Source organism: Rhincodon typus, chromosome 1 (genome assembly GCF_021869965.1).
Source record: "Rhincodon typus isolate 14 chromosome 1, sRhiTyp1.1, whole genome shotgun sequence".
NCBI classification, from domain to species: domain Eukaryota; kingdom Metazoa; phylum Chordata; class Chondrichthyes; order Orectolobiformes; family Rhincodontidae; genus Rhincodon; species Rhincodon typus.
The window spans coordinates 126,582,200-126,607,899 of record NC_063332.1 but is presented as its reverse complement, the minus strand read 5'-3'; the positions used below and the strand labels follow the sequence as shown (position 1 = coordinate 126,607,899).

General features: G+C 39.0%; 1 protein-coding gene across 2 annotated transcripts in view; it reads right to left on the bottom strand.

Moving 5' to 3' along the window:
• sec24b (SEC24 homolog B, COPII coat complex component) overlaps nt 1-25,700 on the bottom strand; it is a 111,909-nt gene that overhangs the window by 70,539 nt on the left and 15,670 nt on the right. For both annotated transcript variants that reach the window (XM_048598566.1, XM_048598564.1), the window contains 2 exons: nt 22,296-23,018; nt 19,150-19,320 (listed from right to left, as the gene is read on the bottom strand). In XM_048598566.1, coding sequence (XP_048454523.1) covers nt 19,150-19,320; nt 22,296-22,995 — 871 coding nt within the window. In that variant the 5' untranslated portion in view covers nt 22,996-23,018. The remainder of the gene's footprint in view (nt 1-19,149; nt 19,321-22,295; nt 23,019-25,700) is intronic.

Genomic DNA, 25,700 nt, shown 5'->3' with positions numbered 1-25,700 from the left:
CAGCTTTCCTGCTCCTCTAATGCTGCTTGGCCTGCTGTGTTCATCCAGCTCTACACCTTGTTATCTAAGATTCCCCAGCATCTGCAGTTCCTATTATCTCTTCATGGAGCTCTATTCTACTCAGACTGACTTCTAAACTCAAAATCACAGAATTGATAAGGTGCAGAAGGCCCATTTTGATAAAGGGAGCTTGCCAAAGTACCAGAGCCTTATGCAAGTAAAACAGAATGGAGCATATTTTGTGGACTAGTTACCGAAGACGTAAATTTCAGTGTTGTATAACTGTTCATCTGATCCAGATCTTTTTAGAACTAGCATCAACCAGTGCCGGCCTATTTGTACAGAGTACCAGTATTAGCTGATTTCAGTGGCTCATCACTAACTCAGCACTAAGGTTTTTGAGTAGGTTTGTAGCTCGGTTTGCGGATGTTGTGGTTGGTTCATTCGCCGAGCTGGCTGGTTGTTCCGCAGACGTTTCATTACCATCAGTGGGTAACATCAACAGTGCAGCCTCCGATGAAGCGCTGTTGTGTTTTCCCACTTGGTATTTAAACTCCGGTGTCCGTTGAGTTGGGATTACCTCACTTCCGGTTTTCCTTCGCAGTGGAGTATATATGGGATCTAGCTCTACGTGTTCGTTGATAGCCTTCTTAGAACCAGACCTCTAGGGATTTGTGTGCTTGTCTCTGTTTGGCCTGTCCTAGGATCCTGGTGTTGTCCCAATCAAACTGGTGGTTTTCCTTATCCACGTGGATGAAGATGAGTGAGTAATGGTCATGTCTTTTTATTGCTAGTTGGTGTTCAGTTCAGTTCAGATATGTTCTTGATGTATGGTAGCGTGATGAGTGTGTTAGGGCGTGTAGTATCTTCGTGTTGTTGTTCATGTAATAGGCATCATCTGATCCAGTTGTTCTGGTATCTGTTGTCCTGTTTTTTTGGGGTGGGGGGGGGGGGGGGGGGGGGTGGCGGTGGTGTTGGTGGTGGTGTTAGTTCCTTCAGGTTTCATGCTTAGGTAGTCCATTTTGTTGATTTGTCCGGTCTATTTGAGTCTCTTTAGTGTGTTGATTATCCTGTTGCCCAGTTGTGGTGTCGGGTCTACGTGCACTTGTCGGTATGTGTTAAGTCTCTGCTAGTAGTGTCTGTGCTTTGGTCAGGTAGTCCCATTTGTTTAGTATTCTTGAAGGATGGGTCTTTTCTTGGTTCTTGGTATCTGTTGATTGATGTCAAATGGTTGGTTCTACGTCAGTTGTCCAGTCTTGGTTGGTAGCGTCTAGGAATAAGGTTTTTTGGCGCTTAATGTGTGTTATATCTGTGGAGCTGGTTGTGTGCGTTGTTGACCATCATCTTCACCATCCTGTGGCTATTGTGTTCTGCTGTCCTATGAGGTTGAAAGTTGTTGATGGGGAGTTTGCATCTCACACTGCGTGGTAATACCTGGTTCCTGAGGCATCCGTGTTGAAGTAAAGTTACTCGCGAGTGGTGCTCTGTTGTTTGGCGTAGTTTTCCCATTTCCATGCCAATTTGAGCGTACTTCACCCATAGGTATCTAAGGTTTTTGACTAGATTTGTAGCTTGGGTTATGGATGTTGAGGTTGGTTCGCTTGCCGAGCTGGTTCGTTAACTCAGCACCCTGACAATGTCCAAGACTGTGGCAGCAAAACAACTGGCGCAGCTGGAATTTTCTAAATTTATTTCATTATGTGCCTCTTTCCCAATGTGCACCAAAGTTAAATAACAGGACTTGAACAATCCAAAAAGTACTGCTTAATTGTCAACTCATTGATGTCAATTTGGATCAGTGCAACAGTTTTTAAAGTACAAATGCCCATTACCATTCAATCTGGGAATCACCACCTGAACAGAATGCCAGCCAAAGTGACCCACAAAGATGTCTAATGTTATCAACAATTAAGCACAACCAGTCACCTTTTCACGATGTTAACCGTGGTGTATTGTGTGCTGTCAAACTGCTGTTCCACCGCAGTCAACTCAAGCTACACTTGGCACAAATTGAGACTATCAATATGTCTTTCCATAACTATAAAAGGACTGTGAAGACAACTGTACTTAAGCCCAAAACATTTTTATTCAACAGTATAAACACAAAGTTAAAACTGTAATGAAACCAAGGACAGGACAACTATTATTAAAGATAACTGGAAGAGGATAGAAGCTTCAAACTGCTTTGTAAATAATACATTATTTCACTTCATATAACGCGAGCCTTACTGCTACTAAGCTACCCTGATCTCAATCCACAAGGGAAAAACAATAAAAAGGAAAATTCCACAAAAGCAATTATTTGACTAATTATCCAAAAGGAATGTACAGTTCATTTGGAAGCCATAAAAGATATCCCATTTCAACATCTTCTCAAATTTTCCCAATGATAACGTAAAGACCATTTAGCAGGTTGATTTGCTACATTGAAGAATTGCCATGAGATCATTTTTTCTGTCTGTTACTTCAGTTCTATTCTTTAACTTATTAAGTCTTCACTGCATGCAAGATCTGTGGTATTGAGCAGGTTGAATGTCTTTGCATTGTATTTTCTACTGAATTTTAGCATTTCCAATTCCAGTGCTTTTCAAGCCAATGGTAGCAGAAAACAATCAACTCCTCAGTTGGCACTTGAAGCAAGCATATGTGCACAATTTATAGAAAATGTCTAAAATTTTAAGCATATTAAAACTAGTTAAACCTAAAATTTATAATAGAATTTCTGTGTGACATTTTAAAGCAGTTGCAATACACACTGGATCACAAATTCAAGTTTGGCTTCTACAGAAGAAAATTTAAGAACACAAGGATCAGAATATACTTCCCATTGAAAGTATTTCTAGTTTCAATTAAAAAGACGAAGTGTTCCTCTACAAAAATGAGGGACATTATGGTTAGGACTTCACACATTGCAAATGGTACACAATGATAACACTGGATTCAGTGTGGCATTACACAGACATTGACAATGATCTTTCCTTTAAGAAAGTCAACAGTACAATGCTCATGCAAACATTATGCATGGCAAAAGTCTCACATATCCCAATTACATTGCTAGGTTTTATGCCAAACTCGCAGTCTAGCCTTAGGTTGTGTAATTTATATCACATATTTCAAACCATTGTCCCAGTAACCAATTATATTTCTAACATTTTGAGATGTTCCTTACTTTTCACCTCACGCGGTCAGGCAACTATATAGATTTAAACTAGTTCCACAACGCAAACTTTAATAAACGCATGTAAAAACGGCCCACATTTAAACAAATGAGGGCGACTATGTAACACATGAACTACTGAAACATCCACAGCCTTTGGGAGTTGAAATTATAATGTCTGTCTGTGTCAATGATCTTTCCTCAAATTCAATGAGAGATTCAAATGATGAAATATGCTTTTTGGTCCATTTTGTTGGGGTCATTGGATATTTTGCACAGACAATAAATAATAATGCTAACTTCAGGAATTGGGTTTAAAGGGTTGCAATTGCTGGAGCTGGAAACTGCCAGGTCTTTACGCACCAATTTAACATTGTCACAATAACTCCAAGAAAAATAACTTCAAGACAATGTCTTGCAGAAAGCTCAGAAGCACTAATTGCTGAAACATAATTCACCACCATCCTGCTTCAAAATACAAAGAAAAGTAGTCATGCTTTTGCTAAATTGAAATTTCAACAATTTTGATTGTTATACATTACGAAAATAAATTTTGATATAGGCAACTTATAAATTTAAATATATACAAAGGCGAGTTGTCACAGTTATAATTGTACAGCCTGCTGTGTACAGAGGGGTAAAGTGCAGGTGAGGTGCCCAACAGTACTCTGGAAACACTGGAATAAGTACAGTACATACAGCAGTGACAGTTTAACTCAATCACTTCATTAAATTTTATTTCCCCAATCACTGTTGGTCCACTGACACTTAGACAAATCTATTATTCCTGTTGTGGTCTCTTAACACTACCTTGTGGCAACCATTGTGAACAGTTACATTTAAGGCAGTGAATAGAGTGCTGCTGTCATTAAGACTCTGCCTTGTTAGAAACACATTTATAGCTCCCTGGACTCAACTAAACAATGAGCCTCCTTTAGGAGTTGAGTCTTCAGCTTTTACCCCATCAGTAATTCAGATGGTGATAAGCCACACTAGAATGGATTGGACAGCAATTTGACAAACCTGTACAAAAGTCAGTTGCTTTTAGAAGAAATCTGACCACCTATACCCAATGTTCAGTGTCCAATATGACTGCGCATATCTCATCAATCTAGTTATATCTTGAAACCTGGAAGTGGCTACAAGCTGGCCAGAAGATCCATCAGCATATTGTAGTTCATCGCTAGATACAGCCACATCAGAACGACATATGTAGTGAACATTCTATGGAAGAACTTAACAACTGCATCTGCGATGGTGGTACATTATTATTTTACTTCAATCTACCGTGAGAAGCAGTTGATAGCCATAATGTAAGACTGCCAATCAAACAGGTTGGTTCCTATTTATTGTCATGGCTTGGTGGGTAAATGATTCTCTGTGTTCAGGCCTATAGTGCACTCTTTGGAGATTGCTGGTTGACACACCAATGTCCGAGCCCTGCCTCTGCGCTCAGTCATGTACAAGTGACCCTGATGTAATTTGTCCAGGATACCATCCCGAGTGAAGCTGGAATGACCAGCTTGTCATCAAGTACCAGCAAATCGTCTAGAATGGTGAAATGCTGTCAATGCTCAAAATAGGTCATCATGCCTAACCTCCAATACAATGTTGATGAATGGCAATACATTTTCGCTCTTGTAGATTTGATTGAACTCATTTTGGGTTGCTGGCCACCATATCAATGTGGCCTGAGTATATGATTCAGGTTCACCAATAAATTCCTTATCAAAATGTTAACAGGCTCTTCAGGGAGAACTTGTGCTATCGTCTACAGCTTCCCCCGCACATATTTGATCTCATAGGCAAGGAAAAGGTGAAATCTCTATTTGTGGAGGTATCTTTGCTAGTTCTCTCTCATCTACCAGGGAGACCAATGGTTTATAGGCCATCTCTACAAGTACCTTCAGGTCAAGGATTTAATCCGAAAACCTCCTGCATGCACATGTGGCAAAAAGGGCACGCTCCTCTACAGCTACGCATCATGTCTCTGGATACGACAATGCCCTGGAGGCTGAATACACCAGTTTCAATACCTAGCTGCTTTCTCCTGAATGAATACCACTCCCAGTGTGATAAAGGTGAATAATATTTTATCATTACTTGGAAATTATGATGTTTTATAACTGAGACAGATAGGATTTGGCTTTAGTCTTGTTAAAGTAATTCCTTTTTTAAAGGAAAAACATCAGAACATAAATTTAGGAAAGTGACCTAAATACACCATTTCCAAGAAAGCATGTGACGTTGCAAGTGCCTAGCCAGATGCCGATGGTGTCAATGGATAAAGTGCTTACACTGATTTTATGACATATAGGGGGGGGGAAGAAAAAAGCAGAAGCTACAGCTGGTTCAGTTTGAGTTCACTTCGGAAATATCAAGTTTCAGTTTTATGGTAGCAAAAGAACAAGGTTTTACACCTCAAGAGAACAGTTTAACCCTATCAAAAGGGCAGATTAGTTCATGAAATCTCCACACTTGGAGATGCAGAGATTTCCAAGCTATCAGAACTGAAAACTTGTCTTGAAATTGTTTCAGAAAAAGTGGAGAGAGTCAGTTCAGTAAGAAATTAAAGAGTTAAGAAAGAAAGAAGTGATAGCATTTTGGAATTAAGTATCGGAAAAGGATATTGGCAGGGAAAAAGGATGATTCTTTGAAGTTGTGATTTATAATTGCTTTTTTTTGTATAATGAACTAATTTTTGCCTGCTTTGTGTGAATATGTACAGTGACCAATCACCACAGTAAACAGCATGAAACTGCAGGAGATGTGGGAGATACTAAACAAGCATTTTGCATCAGTGTTTACTGTAGAGAAGGATATGGAAGATAGAGGTCATGGGGAAATAAATAGCGACATCTTGAAAAATGCCCATATTATACAGGTGGTGGTGCTAGGCATCTCAATGCGTAAACATGGATTAAGCCTCAGGACCTATCAGGCGTACCATAAAACTCCGTGGGAAGCCAGGGAAGTGATTGCTGGGCCCCTTGCTGAGATATCTGTATTGTCGATAGGTGCCAGAAAACTAGAGGTTGGCTAATGTGGTGCCAGTATTTAAGAAAGGTGGTGAGGAAAAGCCAGGGAACTATAGACTGGTGAGCCTGACATTGGTGGTGGGCAAATTGTTGGAAGGAATCCTGAGGGACAGGATTTACATGTATTTGGAAAAGTAAGGACTGATTAGGGAAAATCAACATGGTTGTGTGTCTTGGAAATTATGTCCCATAAGCTTGATTGAAGTTTTTGAAGACATAACAAACAAGATTGATGAGAGCAGACTGGTGGACATGATCTATATGATCTTCAGTAAGGTGTTTGATAAGGTTCCGCATGGTAGACTGGTTAACAAGGTTAGATCACACTGAATAGAAGAAGAACTAGCTATTTGGATATAGAACTGGCTTGAAGGTAGAAAACAGAAGTTAATGTCGAGGGGTGCCGTAAGTATTGGTCATAGGTCCAAGATTTTTCTTCATTTATATAAATGATTTGGATGTGAAGATAGGAGGCATGGTTAGTAAGTTTACAGATGACCCCAAAATTGGAGGTGTAGTGGACAGTGAAGGAGGTTATCTCAGAGTACAATGGATCTTGATCAGATGGGCCAATGGGCCGAAGCGTGGAAGATGGAGTTTAATTTAGATAAATATGAGGTGTTGGAAACGGAAATCAAGGGAGGACTTATAGACTTAATGGTAAGGTCTTGGGGAGTGTTGATGAACAAAGAGACCTTGGAGTACAGGTTCATAGTTCCTTGAAAGTGGAGTTGTAGGCAGATAGGTTAGTGAAGGCGGCATTTGGTATGCTTGCCTTTATCGGTTAGTGCATTGAGTATAGGAGTTGGGAGGTCATGTTGCTGCTGTACAGGACATTGGTTAGGCCACTATTGGAATAGTGCATGCAATTCTGGTCTCCTTGCTCTAGGAAGGATGTTGTGACACTTGAAAAGGGTTCAGAAAAGATTTACAAGGATGTTGCCAGGGTTGGAGGGTTTGCGCTATAGGGAAAGGCTGAACAGGCTGACATTATTTTGCTTGGAGTGTCCGAGGTTAAGGGATGACCTTGTAGTGGTTTATAAAATCATGGATAGGGGTAAATAGTCCTGAGGTGCGGGTGTCCAAAACAAGAAAGCATAGGTTTAAGGTGAGAGGGGAAAGATTTACAAGGGGCGTAAGGGGCAACTTTTTCACACAGTGGATAGTGCATATAATGGAATGAGCTGCCAGACAAAAGTGGTGCAGGCTAAAACAATTACAGCATTTAAAAGGCATCTGGATGGGTACATGAATAGGAAGGGTTTAGAAGGATATGGGCCAATTGCTGGCAAATGGGACTAGATTTATTTAGGATATCTGGTTGGCATGAATGAATTGGATCGAAAGGTCTATTTCCGTGCTGTATATCTCAGAGTCGTAGAGTCACAAACTACAAAAATAAAACTTATGATTGGTCAAGCCAGGTTTCGTTCTGGGATCTGACTTGTCCAGTACTACCATCAACTGGGATCATAAAACAGTGCCTAAGGTGAAGCATCCACTATTTTAATAGTTGGAAGGGAATGGATTGTAATAGGCAAGGACATTTGTGGATGGCAGTAGGCTCTTGATCTTTTGGAAAGCGTACTCCTGATATAAGCCCAGGCACCACCCTTCCTTTATCTGAGTAGCTGTCTCAAAAGATTCCATGGGCATTACCAAGTAGGCAAAAAGTTTTGCCAACCAGTTCACCATTCCTAGAAAGCTTTGCATGTCATAAACTGATTATTCTATAAAAAACCACCTCTTCTGTGGGTCCAGTGTTATGTCATCTTTATCAATAATGTGTCTGAAAAAAAGCAAATAGTGTGATTTCACAGAGGAATCCTTTTATCAAGAGAAAGCCCTGAAGCCTATATGCAAGTTTACATGCATGGACTTTCTGGTCATCTTTTTCAACCATGCTCGCATGTATCAATAAGTCATCTGACCACTTGCAAGATATTGGATATGGGAGATTTCAAGGGCTAAGGCATCTCAACTGGCAGTCTATTAAAGAATTACCTCCCAATGGAGCAAGAAATGTAGTAAGCAGTCTTGTTGGACATCTAATCGTAGCTCCAGAACAGACTGTTAGCATCAAGTTGCTAAAAATTCTACTTCTAGACAATTTGGCTAAACTCACGTTGGCAGTAGACACGGAATGGAATTTTCTTAGCCACTATTTTGAGTTTTGTAAAATGAACAACATTCTAATGGGCCCAATGGGTGTGCATACAGTAACCATGAACACCTCTCAGTTAGTTTAGTCACCCAAGAAATGCCCATTTTGGTCAGTTTAAGTCTGCTTCTGAACTTCATTCATTAATGGAGACAGAATCTTCCTGCATGCTCAGAAACAACAGGTTAGCTTTCTCCTTTAATGTGATGCTGTATTTAGTATGGAGTCTGTTTAATGCCTCAACTATCTCCTCTAATAGAGGTACTTCTTTCAACATGGGTAACTCTTCTAAAGGAAGTGGGTGATCTTCTGTGTACAGCACTTTACACTTATCCACAAGTACCTCTGCTGTTCAGGTACTATTCCATTTTCTGTACATTGTGTTTTTTTTCAAAACAGACATAATACTTTTGGTCATAGTACGACACTGCTTTTGCCTTTGAGACATTTTTGTTCCACAACACTTACACTGACTCTTAGCACCTGATGTTCTGTGCATTGTGTGTGTTGGCTTGTCGTGTGTCTGTTGTGTTTGCGGCATATGAAGTTAATAAATTGGTTCTTCCAGTAGGATTGTTCTCTTCTCAGGATTTGTCCAATTTTTCCTGATCCCTGCTTCTAATACAATTTGAATGATTCTTCAAAGTTAAATCTTAGAATGTAATAGATCTGACAAAGCCCAATCAAAAATTCTAATTATAATTTAGCCTCTTATTAATTCAGATTGCAAGGCTGCATATTCAGAATTTTCAACCTGTAGAAGTCATTAACGAATTTACGTACAGATTCTCCTGAAAGCTGAACTCCTGTTAAAGCTCATCCATTTAAGAATTCTACTTGTTCCTATGTGATTGGCAAAAGCTTTTTTAATTTAATTCGAAAGTGTCTGTATTTTTCATTTTCTAGTGATTATAACACCAGCTAGAGAACTACTGAAAAATGTATTAATTTGTTGTTTCTGATTTGCCAGTTTTGTGTATTACTATTTGTTTTCTCCATACAATCAAATGTTGTGCTATGTTAGGGCCAACTACAAATTTGAATCTGTCAAAATATATTCCTTTTCCATTTGTGTTAATTAATATTTTGACTTTAAAACATCTTAAATCTGTTTAATTTCAATATTGTCTTAAATCTGGTCTTGCATTCAGAAAGAGTGTTTTTAAAATTACAGTATAGCTTGCCAGAGTCTTCACAGCTTTTTCTTTATTTACCACACTTACTTTGAAGTGTATCAAATCTTTCCAATAAAACTTTTAAGCTCTATTTACAGGTTGTTCTGTAGAGATTTACTACATCTAATTTTAAGTCTTACTTCTGGTAAAACACTTGTATTTTAAAAATACAAGATCAAAAATTCTGTCTGCAGCAACATTCATCTAATAAAGTTAATAAAATTTTAAACTTTTCAAACTTGCAAATTAAATACTCCAGAAAAACTTCAGTATAATCTATCTGATCTTGAGAATCAGAAATGGAACATTATCTTTATTTTCCTTCTTCTTCGGATGATTGGTGTTTTTGTTTCCCTGTCAAAATGGTGTATTGAAGTTCATTCCATCATTAAAACATATTCTGAATTTTTAAAACTTTTCTTGCTGCTGTCTTAATCAACTTCAGTAGTGAGCTTATGATGTTCAAACTTGTTTTTAAAATTTGACTTCAACATAAATTCAAGTTATGGATCTGTTTTAACTTTAGCATCTGAACCTTACAGCGGCCATTCACAACTGCAGCAAGGCTTGTTTTACCAGTAAATAACCCTGTTTTATTCTTCCAGCCTTTCAACCTGGGTAATCTGCTGTTCAGGTATGTTTTCTACTCTTTTCCCTTAGGGATTTAACTTACTGCTGGAATCCCCAATGTCTGTTTCCTGTACCACTAAACCCCGACTCAAGTCTGCTCTTTTGTGCCGAAGTAACTGACTGTAGCTCACACTGGCTTCACTGCCATGTTCCTAAGTTTTGTTGCCTTCCCACTTTAGTGTACTCCAAATAAGCTGTTATTGCTTCTACGAGCCTGTACTGACTGGTGTGTGTTTAAACATATTCAAGCTGCCCACTGACCAAACTTGTGATATCTGACTTAGCTGCAAAATCAAAAAAAATCATCTTTCTAGTCAGATTCTTCTGGGCTCTCTTCACTGTTTGTCTCTTCTAAATTTTATATAACAGTACCTGTCAGTGCCACCATGCTATAATATGATGTGATGCCTATATATCAACCACTGGTGGCTTGTGATTGGGGTCAAGGGCTGTCACTAATCCTACTTCCTATTCCAACCCAAAGGGCTGTTTAACAGTCTGTGGTGGAGGATGGGCCATGAACAAGTCTCAGTAGAAGAGACACTAGTATTAGATAACAAGGCACAGTTCATTACATCTTAGTAACTACATACCGGTTACATTTCACTCTTGGGCCCATTAGTTAATTTTAACAAGAGGTAGAGAAGTCAGGAATCTCTATCAAGAGGCTATGGCAGACTCCAATTGATTCTCCACCCAGAGACTGAGACATCAGACGGGGTAGAGCTCAGTAGAACTCAAATATTAACCCTTTCAGAATGATTACCTTATACAAAGTACATACCATTACATTCACACGTCTCTTCTTTCCCTCCTTGAAACAGTAAATCAAAGTCATCCAAGATGTTATATAAGACTCCGTCACATTCATGTGATTTCAATAACAAGCTACCATAATACATTTTTGACTTGTCAGGTCTCATTCTCATCTCCCCAAGGTCCTTCAGGTATGCAGTAGACAGGGAGGTTGCTGAAGATAATTCCTCCGAGGAGTCTGGGTTCCAGGACTCATGCAAATCATGCACTAGCTTAGATAGTCACTTTAGGCAAATCTTCTGTTTTCATCATGTCTCACTCGCTCAGTTAAAAGATGATGAGTCACATGAGCTGACTCTTCAGAGGATGTCTCTCCATATCTTCATCCAATTGGACAGATTAAAGGACATTAACGAGCCTTTTGCTGAGATCAAGTGCCTGGTGATGGAAGGCCTGCCCAGTGACAGCAGCACTCTCATTCAGCAACACTACAAAGAAGTGGGTGGCTGCTGCCAGAAGGACAACGAAATTTAGAAGGACCAAAGTGCCAGGTAAGTTGCTTGTTGGCAGCCACAACTGGCAGTGGGGTGTGCAGGTCCAGTTTGCATCTTCCCACCTAGAACCTAAATTAAGTGGAAGCAGGACTTGTACACTACCACCATGCTAATTATGTTATGTTCCTGTCACCACAGGATGAGAAGATTCTGATCTTTAGTGTGACCAGTAAAGCAGATGGTGACACTTCATAACCAGGCAAGAGCAAATCATAATGTACAGTGCAGCAAATGGAACAGTCACATCTGAGGGCACAGCTCTGCTTGGACAGAAAGACTGGACAGGTCCACCTCAAGCATGAGGAGGTGATGTCAGATTCCAATCAAATGAGGCCATGCACAGCTTCAACATTGCTCTAGGTGGTGGCAACTTGTCTGCCATGCTAAATAGGTTGACAGACATCCAATCGTGGCCTTACAACGCTGCCCTGACAGTTAACAAGGTATCAGCGCACATACTGAAGTATGGCTGGACCATGAGAAACACATTGGACAAAAGTTATGGAATCAGGAACTCCATTAAAATGGCTTTGACGTTTCAGCCACGGTATATCTGAGTCAGTGACACATGTATTGTTATCTCCAGATGATTGAGACTGTTGTTACACAGGTAGCACTATGGGAGAACAGTCTTTAGCAAGACATTTGCAAGCTCCAAAATATAGAGGATTTTGGCAAAGAGGATTTTAGCAATCACAAGAGATTGGAGCAGCCTGCCTCTGCCTCTACTGAAGTCACATAGGTTACACCACCTAGCAGCAGCAAAAAAAGGGCAAGAGTAAGGTTCTGTGGTTGCACACAGGTGACTGCTACACTGTTGCTTAAACTGTTAGTTATTTATTCAGATCACATTTATGTCACTTTCAGCACATTCCTGTCTCATTCATTCTTGGCTTGTTCATTCTAAGTAGCATTCAAGGTTGTTTGATGAATAATGTGAGAACATTAATTCATGGGAACCAATTAGAGGGATGCTGAAGGGGTGGTTCAAGAACTTTTTGAATCAGAAGCAGTGTGCAGTGGTAGGAATAGGAGTGATTTTTGCATCTTCTAGATGCACTGTTGCAAACTGACTGAATCCCTCATTAATAACGTGATAACGTAAGCAGTTTCACTTTTGGGAAGTAAACAGCAAACCGCCTGGTTGCTGGTCCCCTCTCTGCTTTGCAACAGGTGGCTGCTGCTGGCCAGCTTGGTCCTCAGAGGTCCAACCCAAGGCATCACAAAAAAGTAAAACGAGCAAAAAGTAATCTCTTAGCAAAATTACAATGGATAAGCCCTTGACACAAGCAGGTAAGATGGCAGAAGAGAATATTTAGTAGACATCTGTTTGAGATGCTTCAGTCCCTCAATGGACACAGTACAATTACCCTCAATCTGCTGGTGAGTTAAGGAAGCCATGAAAGTGGTGGACAGAACGTCAAGATGAAAATACTGCATTAATATCCCTCAGACGGAGATACTGAGAATGGAAATCCCCAATCCACCTCTCCTAAGGGCCGTACAGTAATTATTTTAAAGCGCAGCAAACAGTTCAACCTTGCGCAAAAGTTCCTATATCATAGCCCTGAATTAAATAAGGGAACGTTGCCTTCCACTACTTTGTATACAAAAATGAGAAAATTATATGTATCTTTCCTAGAGAAGAGGATGAAGTCAATGTCTCAGTGAAGGAAAGAGCATTGGCTATGACTGGATAGGTAAGAATTGATAAGATTAACAAAATCCAAAGTAGAAAAGGTCATCCAGGTGGTGGATATATCTTAACAGTTTGAGTAAAAGGTCTCATGCAATGGTCATATGGTATATGAAGATGGTGTTAAGGTACCGAGCAAGGTCACTGCAGATCCATCCAGGAAGTTATGCTTAACCTTAGGTCAGGTCTCAGCTGGTGTATTATGTTCAGCTCTGGGCATCACATTTTAGATGGACGCCAAGGCCTTCAGAAGGCTGTAAAAGTTATCAGAATAATACCAGGCATGAGTAATTCCACAGGCTGGAGAAACTGAAGTTGAGAGAAGCATTCAAAATTATGAATAAGTAAGGAGAAATGGTTTCCTGTCGCAGAAGAGTCAGTGAAATAACCAGAGATGGCTTGAGGTTTTTTTTTCGACTTGTTGTGTTGTTAAAATTTAGAATGGACTGCCTGAAAGGATGGCGGTAGCAAACTGGACAGGAAATTTCAAACAGAAATTGCACAAACATTTGAAGAGTAAAGAAATATAGGGAATACAGGAAGCAGCAATGTTGAGAGATTAATTGGTTAGGTCTTTCAAAATTAAATGTTTAATCCACATTTTCTCTCATTTCTATAACAAAACAGAAAACCACCTTCAATACGTAAAAATATGAATTCTGGTTAACTAGCGCAGTTTTAGCTAATAAATTCCATGATTTATGGATACCAGTGAAGTATATACTCGTAAACTGAAAATCTAAACAACATTCATTCCTACAGAAAAAAATAATAATCACTGTACACTGTGCTTTAAAGAATGGAGGTAAACTGTCAAGGCTAAATAGGAGGAAAAATGTTGGCTGGGATGGGATGGCAGCAGTAGACTGAGCGAGAAGTAGGAAGAATAATCAAAGAAACACATTCATGAAAACAAAGAGGGAAGCGATAAGGCAAGGAGATGCAAAGGACCTACAAACAGGTATTGTTGTAGAGATTTAAGAGTAGCCACAGCAAGACATGGAGAACGATGATGGAGCAAAAAAAATAGGAATTAAGGAGGCAAAGAACATACATGGACCTGAAAGCCTAGAAGAGATTAATAAGATAAATTTAGCTGAGAGTTGAAGGTTAGCAAATAAATTATGAAGCCAATACAACAGAGGTCGAGCTAGCTGAATGCCACAGTGGTGGAGTGAAGGGTTTGAGAATGAGGAGGCAGACTGCAGCATTCAAAATAAATTGTGGAAGTGGTGTCAGAAGAGCTATGACCAAAGGAGAGTATAAAAATAATAAAGGCATAATGAAGTAAGAAAAATCTAGGAAAGTAGCCCTTTGCAAAAATCATATTCAGAAAACAAAAATGTAATTACAATGTACCAATTCCAGTAACTAAGGGTGTGAATATCCTCTAGCAATGCTGTAATGTGCCAGTGATTCTGCAGTACCAAGACAAGAGCTTTTTTTTTTAAAAACATCAGTGACAAATCAAATTTTAAATGCCAGTCGCAGTCTAGTTAACTTGGTCACATTGCATGTTGTACAATTGAAGCCCCGACTTGGAAAAATCCCACAAATTTTCCTTCAAGTTTAAAACAAGAAAATAAATCAGTCCACATATACTATTGAAAATTAATACCTAAATTTAACCTCTAAACAGCCAAAGTCAAAAGCAAAGACAGTCCAAATCTTTGCTACTGCCCATCTACCTGAAACACACACAATCCGTGATATCAGCGACATTGTAGTTTAGACCTTGCTAACTGATATGGTGTTTTTTTCATGAATGGTGAGGTTGTGGGGAGGTGTGTAGGAAGCGAAGAAGAAAGGGACAAACTATTAATTACAAAACTTTGCAAGCACAATCTGCAATAACACCCGCTCAATAAAAAGGTGCATGTATCTGACATGGGATGCCCAAGGGACGACTTCTTCAGCCCACTCCAGAAAATTGACAACGTCTTGTGCCAATTCAACAATTTCTTCTAATTCGCAAGTATACAGAATACAATTAAAAGAAATGTCAAATATGCAGAGAAACCATTTAAAGCAATCACATACAACTTAAAACTTCAATCCAAGGAGAAAATTTTTTTGAATGTGCATTTTCAGAAACAGAACCTCAATACACCAAAATTCATTGAATTTAACTTTGTTTTTGAAGCCATAAAAAATGACTAATGCTGAATATTACCAATAAACAATCAAGAGACTCAATGAACAAAATTTGATTTTATTTTCAAATGCAAAAATGTTTGCATTTATTAATGCCAGATTTGAAATTTAACTGTGGAATACATTACCAAATGAATACTAATAAAAGCTTGAGCAGACTGGCCTCATTCGTTAGAATACACTGATGGCTAAAATTAAAAAAAAAAGCTCAGATGAAATCCCTGATGGCTGTATACAAGAAACATCAAGAGATGGCTAACCAATATTCCCTAGAAATAAGCTCCCAGTGGAGACTTTGCTCTTCATTAGCCTTCTCCAATATATTTCAGAACTATTTCCAATGCAGAGTTTAGTTTCTACTCTTATTTTTTGAGCAAGTATTTTTTAAAACAGAAATACTGATAATCAGTTCCTAAAAAGCACATACCTTCAAGAGATTTTCTCTCAGCAGCTCGGAGAAGAGGATGCAACCACAAGTTGTTTATTAACTATATTTTCCACAGATTAAAAACATGATGGAAATTCTCAATAGAAATGAAGGCACAAGCTACAATTCAGAAAAAAAATTCTAAGCAATAATGAATTTGGGAGTTCATGGTTAAAATTCTGGTTAGTTAATCAAAATGTAAAACAGATACAATATTAATGTAATAAGTGATACAACTGAGCAATCCACACCAGGCAAATACATTTGTTTTCCTTCAATTTAAACAGAAAAGCACAACTTTGGGAGTTAGACATCAATTAATACAATATACAGATCAGTATAGCCTCATTCAAATGATGTAATTCTATTCAATTTAATACATTAACTACACACAACAGTGCAGGCACTCCCAACACATGATTGCAACTCATCTTTTTTGCTTTCTCCAAGTGAAACAAAACCTTTTCAGATCCCCGCAGTACAAGTGGTGAAACTCGGAATTACATGATTTTTTTTTTACAAGACTACAAGTGCTGACTCAAAACCATTTCTCCAGGTGGGATGTAATGTACCCCAAGGGTAGCCCCCATCCCTACTTTCTTCCCACAGAACACACCTACCTCTCCATCGCTCACACCTGCTTCCTGGTTTAATCTAAAAACATGAATTAATAAACCATCACCTTGGTGTGTTGGAAAATTATTCCATGTCTCCTCCCACTTTGCTTTACCCTGACGTGTTTGAAAAGCAATGGGCCAACCCAACACAAAACAAAAAATGCTGCTCTTAAGAACAAAAAAACACAAATATGTAGTCTTGAAAGAGAAAACATTACTATTAACTTGTAAGTGCAACAGGAAGGTCAGATGTACAGGGCAATATATATGAAGAATGCCAATTAAATGCCAATCACCATGTCCCCGCTCCCCACATCAGGTAGCCTGGATTTGGTACGTGTCAAACTATTTGCTCAGGCTCTTGTAACAAAATGCTCTCCTTTCACAAAAAGAAAGTTACTAAAAAAATTGACAGAAAAGAAATTGTGAACAATGTGAAATGCTGAAGCGATAGCTTATTACATGATTTATATTTTTAAGAGCCCAAAACACAGCAAATAAAAATATTCTACTAAAAAGGTGTAATGTTAGAGCAATTAATCACTTAAATACTGCTTGTTGAATCAATACTCTGAAGTAATCCTTAATTGGATAGGAAGGACTACATTAAGCAGAAAGCAGCAACTGCCCTAACAGTCCATATTGAACTCCTGAATAGGCATGTATAAATTCTACCTCTACCTCTGGGCCAAAAGGTTCAAGTCCCACCTGTCCTGGAGATGTTTTAAAAAATGTCCATATAGGTTGATGAAAAATATCTAAACTAAAAGTTGAAATAAGAATAATGAAAAATAAAAAAGTTGTTAGAAATATCTATCCGAAAGTTTCAGAATAGAGTGAAAGTATTATACAGTTTATTGTGCATTAATATTCTTCTAGCAGTCAATCATTCATTTCTACCTCAATGTTACCTAAAAACTATTCAAATATACTGTGAGTTGTATCTAATTTACAACTACATTCCAGAATACAATTTACAGTTGATAAAAAAAACACAACCTGCTAGACTAAGTGCCAGCTGAATCCAGTGATCTTGGAATTCATTTGTTAAATCTCAGCAGCACAGGAAATACTAAAGATTAAAGTACAGAACAAGAATAGGGAGAATGGCAATTTTAAAAAGGAGACAAAAAAACTTAGACAGGTATTTCATTTTTTAGATAAGAGAATCAATCTGTATTGCTCTCGCATTTGTCTTTGCTTGCCAGCAGATGAATTTCACCAACAAAATAGTCACTTGCAAATGTCTGACATGATGCCTTTCCTTCAGCGTTACTGAGCCAAAATCCTGGAACTCCTTGCTTTACAGCATTGCATGCCTACTTACAGAAAATGGACCGCAACAGCTCAAGAATGTAGCTCACCACAACCTTCATCAAGGCAACTAGGGATGGGCGATAAATGCTGGCCTAGCCAGTAATGCCCACATTCCATGAATGAATAAAAAGAAATTTAAATCTCTAGCACGAGCTGCTAAAAACTCCATGGCTATCACTCAGCTGACAGGGCAGCAATCCTGAACAATGAAATTAGGGAGGGTGAAATTTCATTCATCAGGTCCAGGATCAAAGTTTGCTAGGGCTGCATCTGCAGATTGTGGGTGTTTTCAATGAATGTGCACTCTCAAAACAAGGCAAGTGGGATTTGGGTGCGTTGGAGTCAGTCACAGAAGGAGTTCACCGAATAGTATCTATTGCCACAGGGTTGGAAGTGAACAAAACTATTTTTTGAAACTGACTTCCTCATACCTTGGAGATGGTAAGAACTGCCAACGCTGGAGTCAGAGATAACAGTGTGGAGCTGGAGGAGCACAGCAGGCCTGCTGAATTGTAGGAGTAAGACAACAAAGAGTACTAACATGTCTGTAAAACGGTAAAATATTTTGAGGCACTTTATGGAGACATGATCAAAAAAACACAAATCAAAGTGGTCTTGGTTAAATAATTGTGTTTTAAAGAGGGGCCCAAAAAGGTGAATTTAATAAGTAGGCCTTAAAAGCTAAGCTCAAAGCACTAATGGTGGGAAGAGGGGAGTAGAAAGCCTGAATGAGCATTGGAATAAGTGAAGCTGGAAGATGAAAAATATACGGCTGAAGATTGCAAACAGTAGGTGGGCACATTCAGGCAATCCTAAATAACAAAGTAGGTAGTTTTTGCACTGCAGCAACTGGAAGCTTAGTTTGGGTTCGAAACAGACTCTGAAGATTACTTCAATCGTAACGATCATCAGAGATGTGATCCAGCTATGCATAAGTTAGGCAGCATTGGAATTGAAGAGGTGAAGGTCAAGACCTTACAAGCTGGTAAAGTGAATAGGTTTTATGGCCACAAGAACACTGAAGGTGGAGGCGAGAGGTGCTTTAGCAGGTTAACAACTGCAAATGCATCCTGATGAGCAGAAGAGTTGCATTTTACTGTTACTCTCCTGGTTAAATGACATGACACCGCAAAACAATTTTCAGCAAGATCAAAACTCTTGTTCTTGAACGGAAAGTGGGCAAAGCAAGAACTGTTAAATTTAGTACACAAGTATTAGCCAAATAAGAAAAATGTGTAAAGTAGCAGACAAAATAGGAAGTAATGAAAACAGAGAAAGAAAGAATAAAATGGTAACAACAAAGTCAAACCAGGAATAAAAATACAGAAATGATTTGTTTAGGATTGCATTCAAAGTGTACATTCCGGTCAGCTTATTTACAACAATCACTTAAATTGCCCATCTTTAATATGTTTATGGGGTGGGGGTAGAAAAGAAAGGCAAGTAAGAGAATGCAGCAGTATTTACCATGGTGTGCTTCTGTGGCAGGAGCTGGTGATGCAGAGGATGATACTGGTGGATCAACTGAAGAAGGTGGCCTCCTTGCAAGAGGTGCCCCAATGGCTGGAAATGTTGCTACTTTCGCTCTGTCGGGTTGATAACTTTGGTTGATATGATGGGGCATTGAAAGGGGTGGACCTAAATGCAGAACAGAGTTTGACTGCAAACAACTGTACGACAGTATCCAGTTGAGACAGTAATAAATATCCAAACAGAATACTGGGGGAAAAAAAAACAAAATTCTAGCAGACCACCAGTCATAGGAACAAACAAATGGCCCTGATTTCCAATATTCCAGACTGTTTGTCTCCCTACATTATGGGCTCTAACAAATCTTGCGAGGTTGGGCTAATTTAAATGTTAATGATGGACTCCCAGGTGGGCTCGGGATGGTTGGGGACAGGGAGCAGTAAGAAATTGTTCCAACCTTGAAGCAAGGTTTTAATTTCTTTTGGCACTGTGTTAAGTGTTTTAATTAAAATATCATTCAAGGTTGTCACATTGATCAGGGCAACGAATTGCATTCAATTACTGTGGAGAACGAATATATGTAAAACAGAAAAATGACAAACAGCAAAAGCAGCTGGTCCATCAAATCTGTTCCATAATGTTGCTGCATTTAAGCATCATCACCTGCTCCCACCCATCAATGAGTAGCCATATCAACTTCCATTAGGCAAAAAAAAAGTTTGAAAACTAAGTCAATTCACAGGGAAGAGAGAAATTTAGGGAATTTAGAAGGTGACAGAAATGAGGGCTAGGAACCACAGACAGCATGAGGAACCTCATACAACATGCCACAAATTCCCTGGGCTCAAACTCAGCTGGGAAATCTCCAACTCCTTTCTGCATTGCTACAATAAACCTGCAATAACTGCACAAGTTCGCAACTTGGTCCAAAGGTTCCAGCCTCTCTATACATGGAACCCAGTTCTCTGTTTAAATAACTGATGTAAGTGTCCTCTGGTTCTCCTCAACTAATATAATTCAAATTATCTAGCATCACAGACATGTCTAGTCCCATCATTATTTTAAACAAGAACAGTTAATTACATGGTTAAAATGTCTAATTTTGAGACAAATCATGCTTTAAAAGGTTAATTGCAGAAATTATATAAACAATACCTGATTTTTTTCAAATGCCTTTCATGCTTTGTTCTGAAATACATCCTAACTTTCCACTTGTTTTGTGAAATTCAACATGTAAAATTATTTCAGTTTAACTGCTAATATACCCTATAGTGCCTACCCACAGTTTCCGTACTTCCTAGCAAAGGACAATGTCTGGACAGGCCATAGACAGGCCATAAGAAAGCAAAGAATGGAGTCTATCAGTCAGGGAGCAATAGTATTGGCTACTCAATAAATTAAGAATATAAAAATAGATCAACAGCAGGCTACTTGGCCCCATGAGCCTACTCCACTATTCAACACGACAATGGCTAATCTGATTGTGGCCTTAACTCCACTTTCCTGGCTGCCTTCCACGACCCTGGACTCTCAAGTAGTTCAAAAATCTGTCACAGCCCTTGAATATATTCAATGACCCAGCCTCCACTGCTCTCCGTGGAAGATAATTCCAAACATTAACAATGTTAAGTGAAGAAATACCTCTTCATCGCCAACTTCACTGCACTCAGTTAAGCAGATTATGACCGTAACAAAAATTTATTAAATTATCAAATCACTTTCTCAAAACCAAGTTAACTCTGCTTGATTGTATTTTGACTTTCTACATGTCTTGCTACTACTTCCTTAATGATGGAATCCTTCATGTTCCCACTAACCCATTATTGTTGTGAGAGTGGCCTACAGTTTCCTGATTTCTGTCTCCCTTGATGTTAGTTGGGTGCCATTCCTGGCCAGATTGTCCAGCTCAAATGCAACAGGTTGCATTGGCTGAGGGAGAGGGACGAAAAGTGGCAAAGAACAATTATTTTACTTTTTGCTTCAACATTTTGCCCTATCTTAAAACTAGAAATAGCTCTGTCAAGGGTACAATATATAAAAAAACACAGCCAATGTTGACCAATATTCAACAGAAAAATCATAAATAAAGAACGAAACAAACACAAGAAGCAAAGGCCTTGAGACTGTTAAGGTCATCAAAATGAATAAGATGCAAGAGTAGTTAATTTAGCAGATCACACATGCTAAACGCAGTAATTGTACCTAATTAACTTATGCCAGACGCTATAATAGTAACGAACTTGGCTTCAGCTTTAGAATAAAGGGAAAAGGAAATCAACCAGGATTTCTGCTCAGGATCTCTATCCAGTTATCCATTCTACTGTTTTAGGTAGATATCCTGCATCTAATAGCCTACTACAGCTCGTGTGTTTAAAACTATCTGCTGCGGAGCAATACAGGATGAGAGGCCATAGTTTTAGGATAAGGGATAGCAACTTTGACAGAGACAAGGAGAAATTACTTCTCTCAAAGGATTGTAAAATTGTGGAATTCATTACCCCAGAGTGCAGCAGATGGCATAACACTGAGCAAATCTAAGGACCTGGTAGACTGATTGAAGGAAAGTGGGGTTGAGGCCAAGATGACAAGAGTCATGATCGTATTGAATGGGGGGGGGGGGGGGGGAAGCGACTTGAAAGGTTGGATTGTCTACTCCTGCTCCTAGTTCTTATATTCTAATGAAGCTCGTCTTTCATCTTACTTCTTCTTTAATTTGGTTTAAGTGGTTGCCTACTTCATTGTCAAGTAGAAAACAATACAGACAAAGGCATTGTATAACAATTTAAAGAATGAACATTCTTCATAAACACAAATTTATTCCTTTTAAACAAAATTAATTTAATACAAGGCGCATTGTAACAAGAGTTCGGAATGTATTTTTGTTTTTTTTTGTTAAAACAACTAGGTTCAAAGCTGCTCTGATTTAACAGAATATAAATCAGTGCCATTTTAAAAAAATTGCTTTAAAACTTATGAAATACTTGAATAACTAAGGATAATGTATAATTTTTAGGGATTATTTGATAGATTCGTCACAGAAGGTAAAATGCATAGGGCTGCTGATTAAACTCAAAAAAAAATGCACCATGTATTGTATCTCTTGTTCACTGCTTTGGGGAAAACAAAACAAAAATATCCCCTACCTGTACTTGTCTGGCTATTTGCAGAGGAAGCAACAGCAGGCAGATTGATAACAGGCCCTGTTGATGTTGTCATCAAAGCTCTGGGTAAGGGTTGCCATGACGCAGCAGCATCACCAGCAGGATAAGGCTGAAAAGATGCTTGAATGGGTCTCTGGCCAGTTTCTGGCAGTGGTTTCACATGACCGGATAAGACACCGACTAAAGGCTGAGCGGCAACAGGATGAACAGTCTGTGAGGTTAAATGAGCATTATATTGGGTATTGAAAACAGGCATTGGATGATGATATGAGAAACCAGGATAAGAAGAACTGGGGGGAATACCCTGAGTAGTACTTTGAGAAGGTACATTGTAGTGAACTTGACCAGGATAGTGTCCACCACTTGGAACATAACCAACTTGCGGAGGAGTGCTTACAAACACCGGGTCAAACCGAGGGCCCGCAGCGATCAAATTAGGACCCAAGGGAAGCGCATTGTGCATCTGACCAGGTCCTTGAGGAGTACCCAATGATGTAGGACATAAAGAAGGTCTGACAATGTTGTGGACAGATGCCTGGTAGTTATTCTGGTAGTAAGTAAAGTCGTATAGTCCAGCTGTGGGGGCAAGTGGTGCTTTACTTGGCACTTGCTGATGACATTCTGGAGCAGTACTGCTGTTCTGCAGAGGTGCTCCATGTCCAGTCGAGAGAGGCTGCTGCATAGACAACAAATTCAGCGTAGAGCCTGAAATGAAAAGGAAATATAACTATAGCAAATGCTCATGAAATAATCAGTTAAGTTACATATGGTAATTTGAGAGAAACAATACCTTGGAAAAATAATTCAACACTGCATTTGTATTTTTAACCATGGTACATCCAATAGTGACAGTCTTTTCTTCCTAAAGTTACAGCTCCCAAATATTGACTACACACCATTGCATTCCAAAAATAATTTGTTGCTCGAGTCAGCTATCATTTGTGGCACAGTGATAGCACTCTCGCCTTTGAATCAAAGTTTTCAGTTCAAGTCCCACATCAGAGATTTGGGCACATGATCTATCTCAGATGACAATCCAGTGCAATTCTGAAGTAGCAGTAAACTGTTGGAGACATCATGTTTTGGATGAGACGTTAGACCAAGGCTACACGTGCACCCGCTGGTGCTTATAGAAATCCCATTGTATTATTCAAGGAAAAGCAGGGATTTTCCACCTTGCCCTAAGCAATATTTATCCCTCAAAAAAAAAACAACAACAACAACACCACCACCAAAATCAAATAAGTTTGTTTGTTACTTCATTATGTTCTGAACCAAGGTGTGTACAACATTCCTTACAATCCAGTTCTTTGGGACGTTTTGATGTTATGAATTGCATTCTACAACATCGGTCTTTGCTTCTCCTTTACGTTAGTGATAAAAGACGCCATGTCAATGCAACAATATTTTAAAATTAATTTAAATCTTCATTCCCTGCAACTATCCAATTGCAACATCTCTAATTGAAAACAAAACTGCGAGAACCTGATTTCAGAAGCAAAAATTGCAGAGGACTCATACACTTGGTCCGGAAACTAATAGGACTGCATTCTGGTCCTACAGCAAATCTATCTCTTGACTGAAACCAAAATATTCTGGATACTGGAAATCTGAAATTAGAAGGGAAGATGCTGGAGAAACTCCGCAGGTTTGGCAATATCTGTGGTACCACTTATGAAGACTAATTATTGGACATGAAATATTGATTTTAATTCTCTCTCTCTGCAGATGCTGCCAGATCTGCTGAGTTTCTGCAGCACATTTTATTTCTGTTTTAGGTTCCCAGCATGTTTATACATCTCTCTCGACTTCAGCCTTTGGTCCAACTACTAAATTTAAGAAATGATTCTGAGTTTAAGGAAGGGCTACATAATGACTTTATAAAACATTATGAAATTAACTACATTTTATAGAAACAGCCCCTGCTAACTCTCTTCCTTATCAAAAGGATTAAAGAAACTGGACAGCATAAAGCCATTATTTGTTCAAGAGTGCATAGGCCTGCTTGTAAGACTTTCCAGGCTGCTACTATAGGACCTCACGCACCATATCTACATAAACTAGCCAAGTAAGGCTAATACGACAGCTTAACAAGAGATAAGCAGAAGGTTAACCGTATCAGTTAGGAGCTTAAAGGGAAAATATTTTGGGTATGTGCCCCATTCTAAATGTACAGATGAATGGAAGGTGCAACTGAAGGAGTGAGTGATTGGTGTGAAATACTCACCAGGCGCTAAAAATGAAGTACATAAAGAAGCAGAGATAGTAGGAACTGCAGATGCTGGAGAATCTTAGATAACCAGGTGGAGAGCTGGATGAACACAGCAGGCCAAGCAGTATCAGAGGAGCAGGAAGGCTGACGTTTCGGGCCTAGACCCTTCTTCAGAAATGGGCTTCGCAGTGGGGTTAAAATTGTTTCAGAGGTAGTAGGAACTGCAGATACTGGAGAATCTGAGATAACAAGGTGTAGAGCTGGGTGAACGCAGCAGGCCAAACAGCAGAGGAGCAGGAAGACTGACGTTTCGGTCTAGGCCTGTGTTCATCCAGCTATACACCTTGTTATCTTACATAAAGAAGCAATAGGGCACTTGTGGCATGGTGGTAATGCTCCTACATCTTGGCCAGAAGACCAGTTCAAAATCCACCTGTTCCACAGTCGTGTCATGACTTGTGTGAGCAGGTTGATGAAAAATATAAAGACGCAATCAAGAAGCAAAGAGCACAGACGAAAGGAGAAGGCTTTTTAGGGTTTCCAGCTTCAGTTTAACATCAGCCTAAAGTCGAGGAAGGGATCATTATGGCGGCATTAGAAAGCAGGCCCTTCTATGCATCCAATTTGTGATCAATAAATGTTCATAAGTCTCAGGTCATGTGTTTTCTATGTTTAATCTGCTTGTATTATATTTGAACTGTAGCTTCTCAAAAACTACTTTAAGCCACTTGTGACTCCAATTCTTTTGATCAGCCTGTTACTACAGATTAAATTGTTTCAGCGTGTCAGGAGCGAGGAAACAAGGTTAGGAGTTAGAGGCCATGACTTATTTGCATTGTGAAAACTGTAAGCTGTTTTGATCAGAGGGGATCAAAAAACATTTTGAGTGAAGCCAGAACAACATCAGCATTAACAGTTCACTGGAACAGTTGATAGATAGCCTGTTTTAGCAAATACGCATACCTGGGGAGAAAGACATCCTGAGAATTTTTACATAGAATGAGGACACAAGTCACAGAATCAGATCATTCAGGCCAAATAGTCCGTGCCAGAGTTTATACTCCACTCGAGCCTCCTCCCATCTTTTCTCATTGAAATCAACAATAATTATCTATTTCCTTCTCCCTCAAAAGCTTGTTAAGCTTCCGTTCAAATGCTATTCACTTTAATCACTT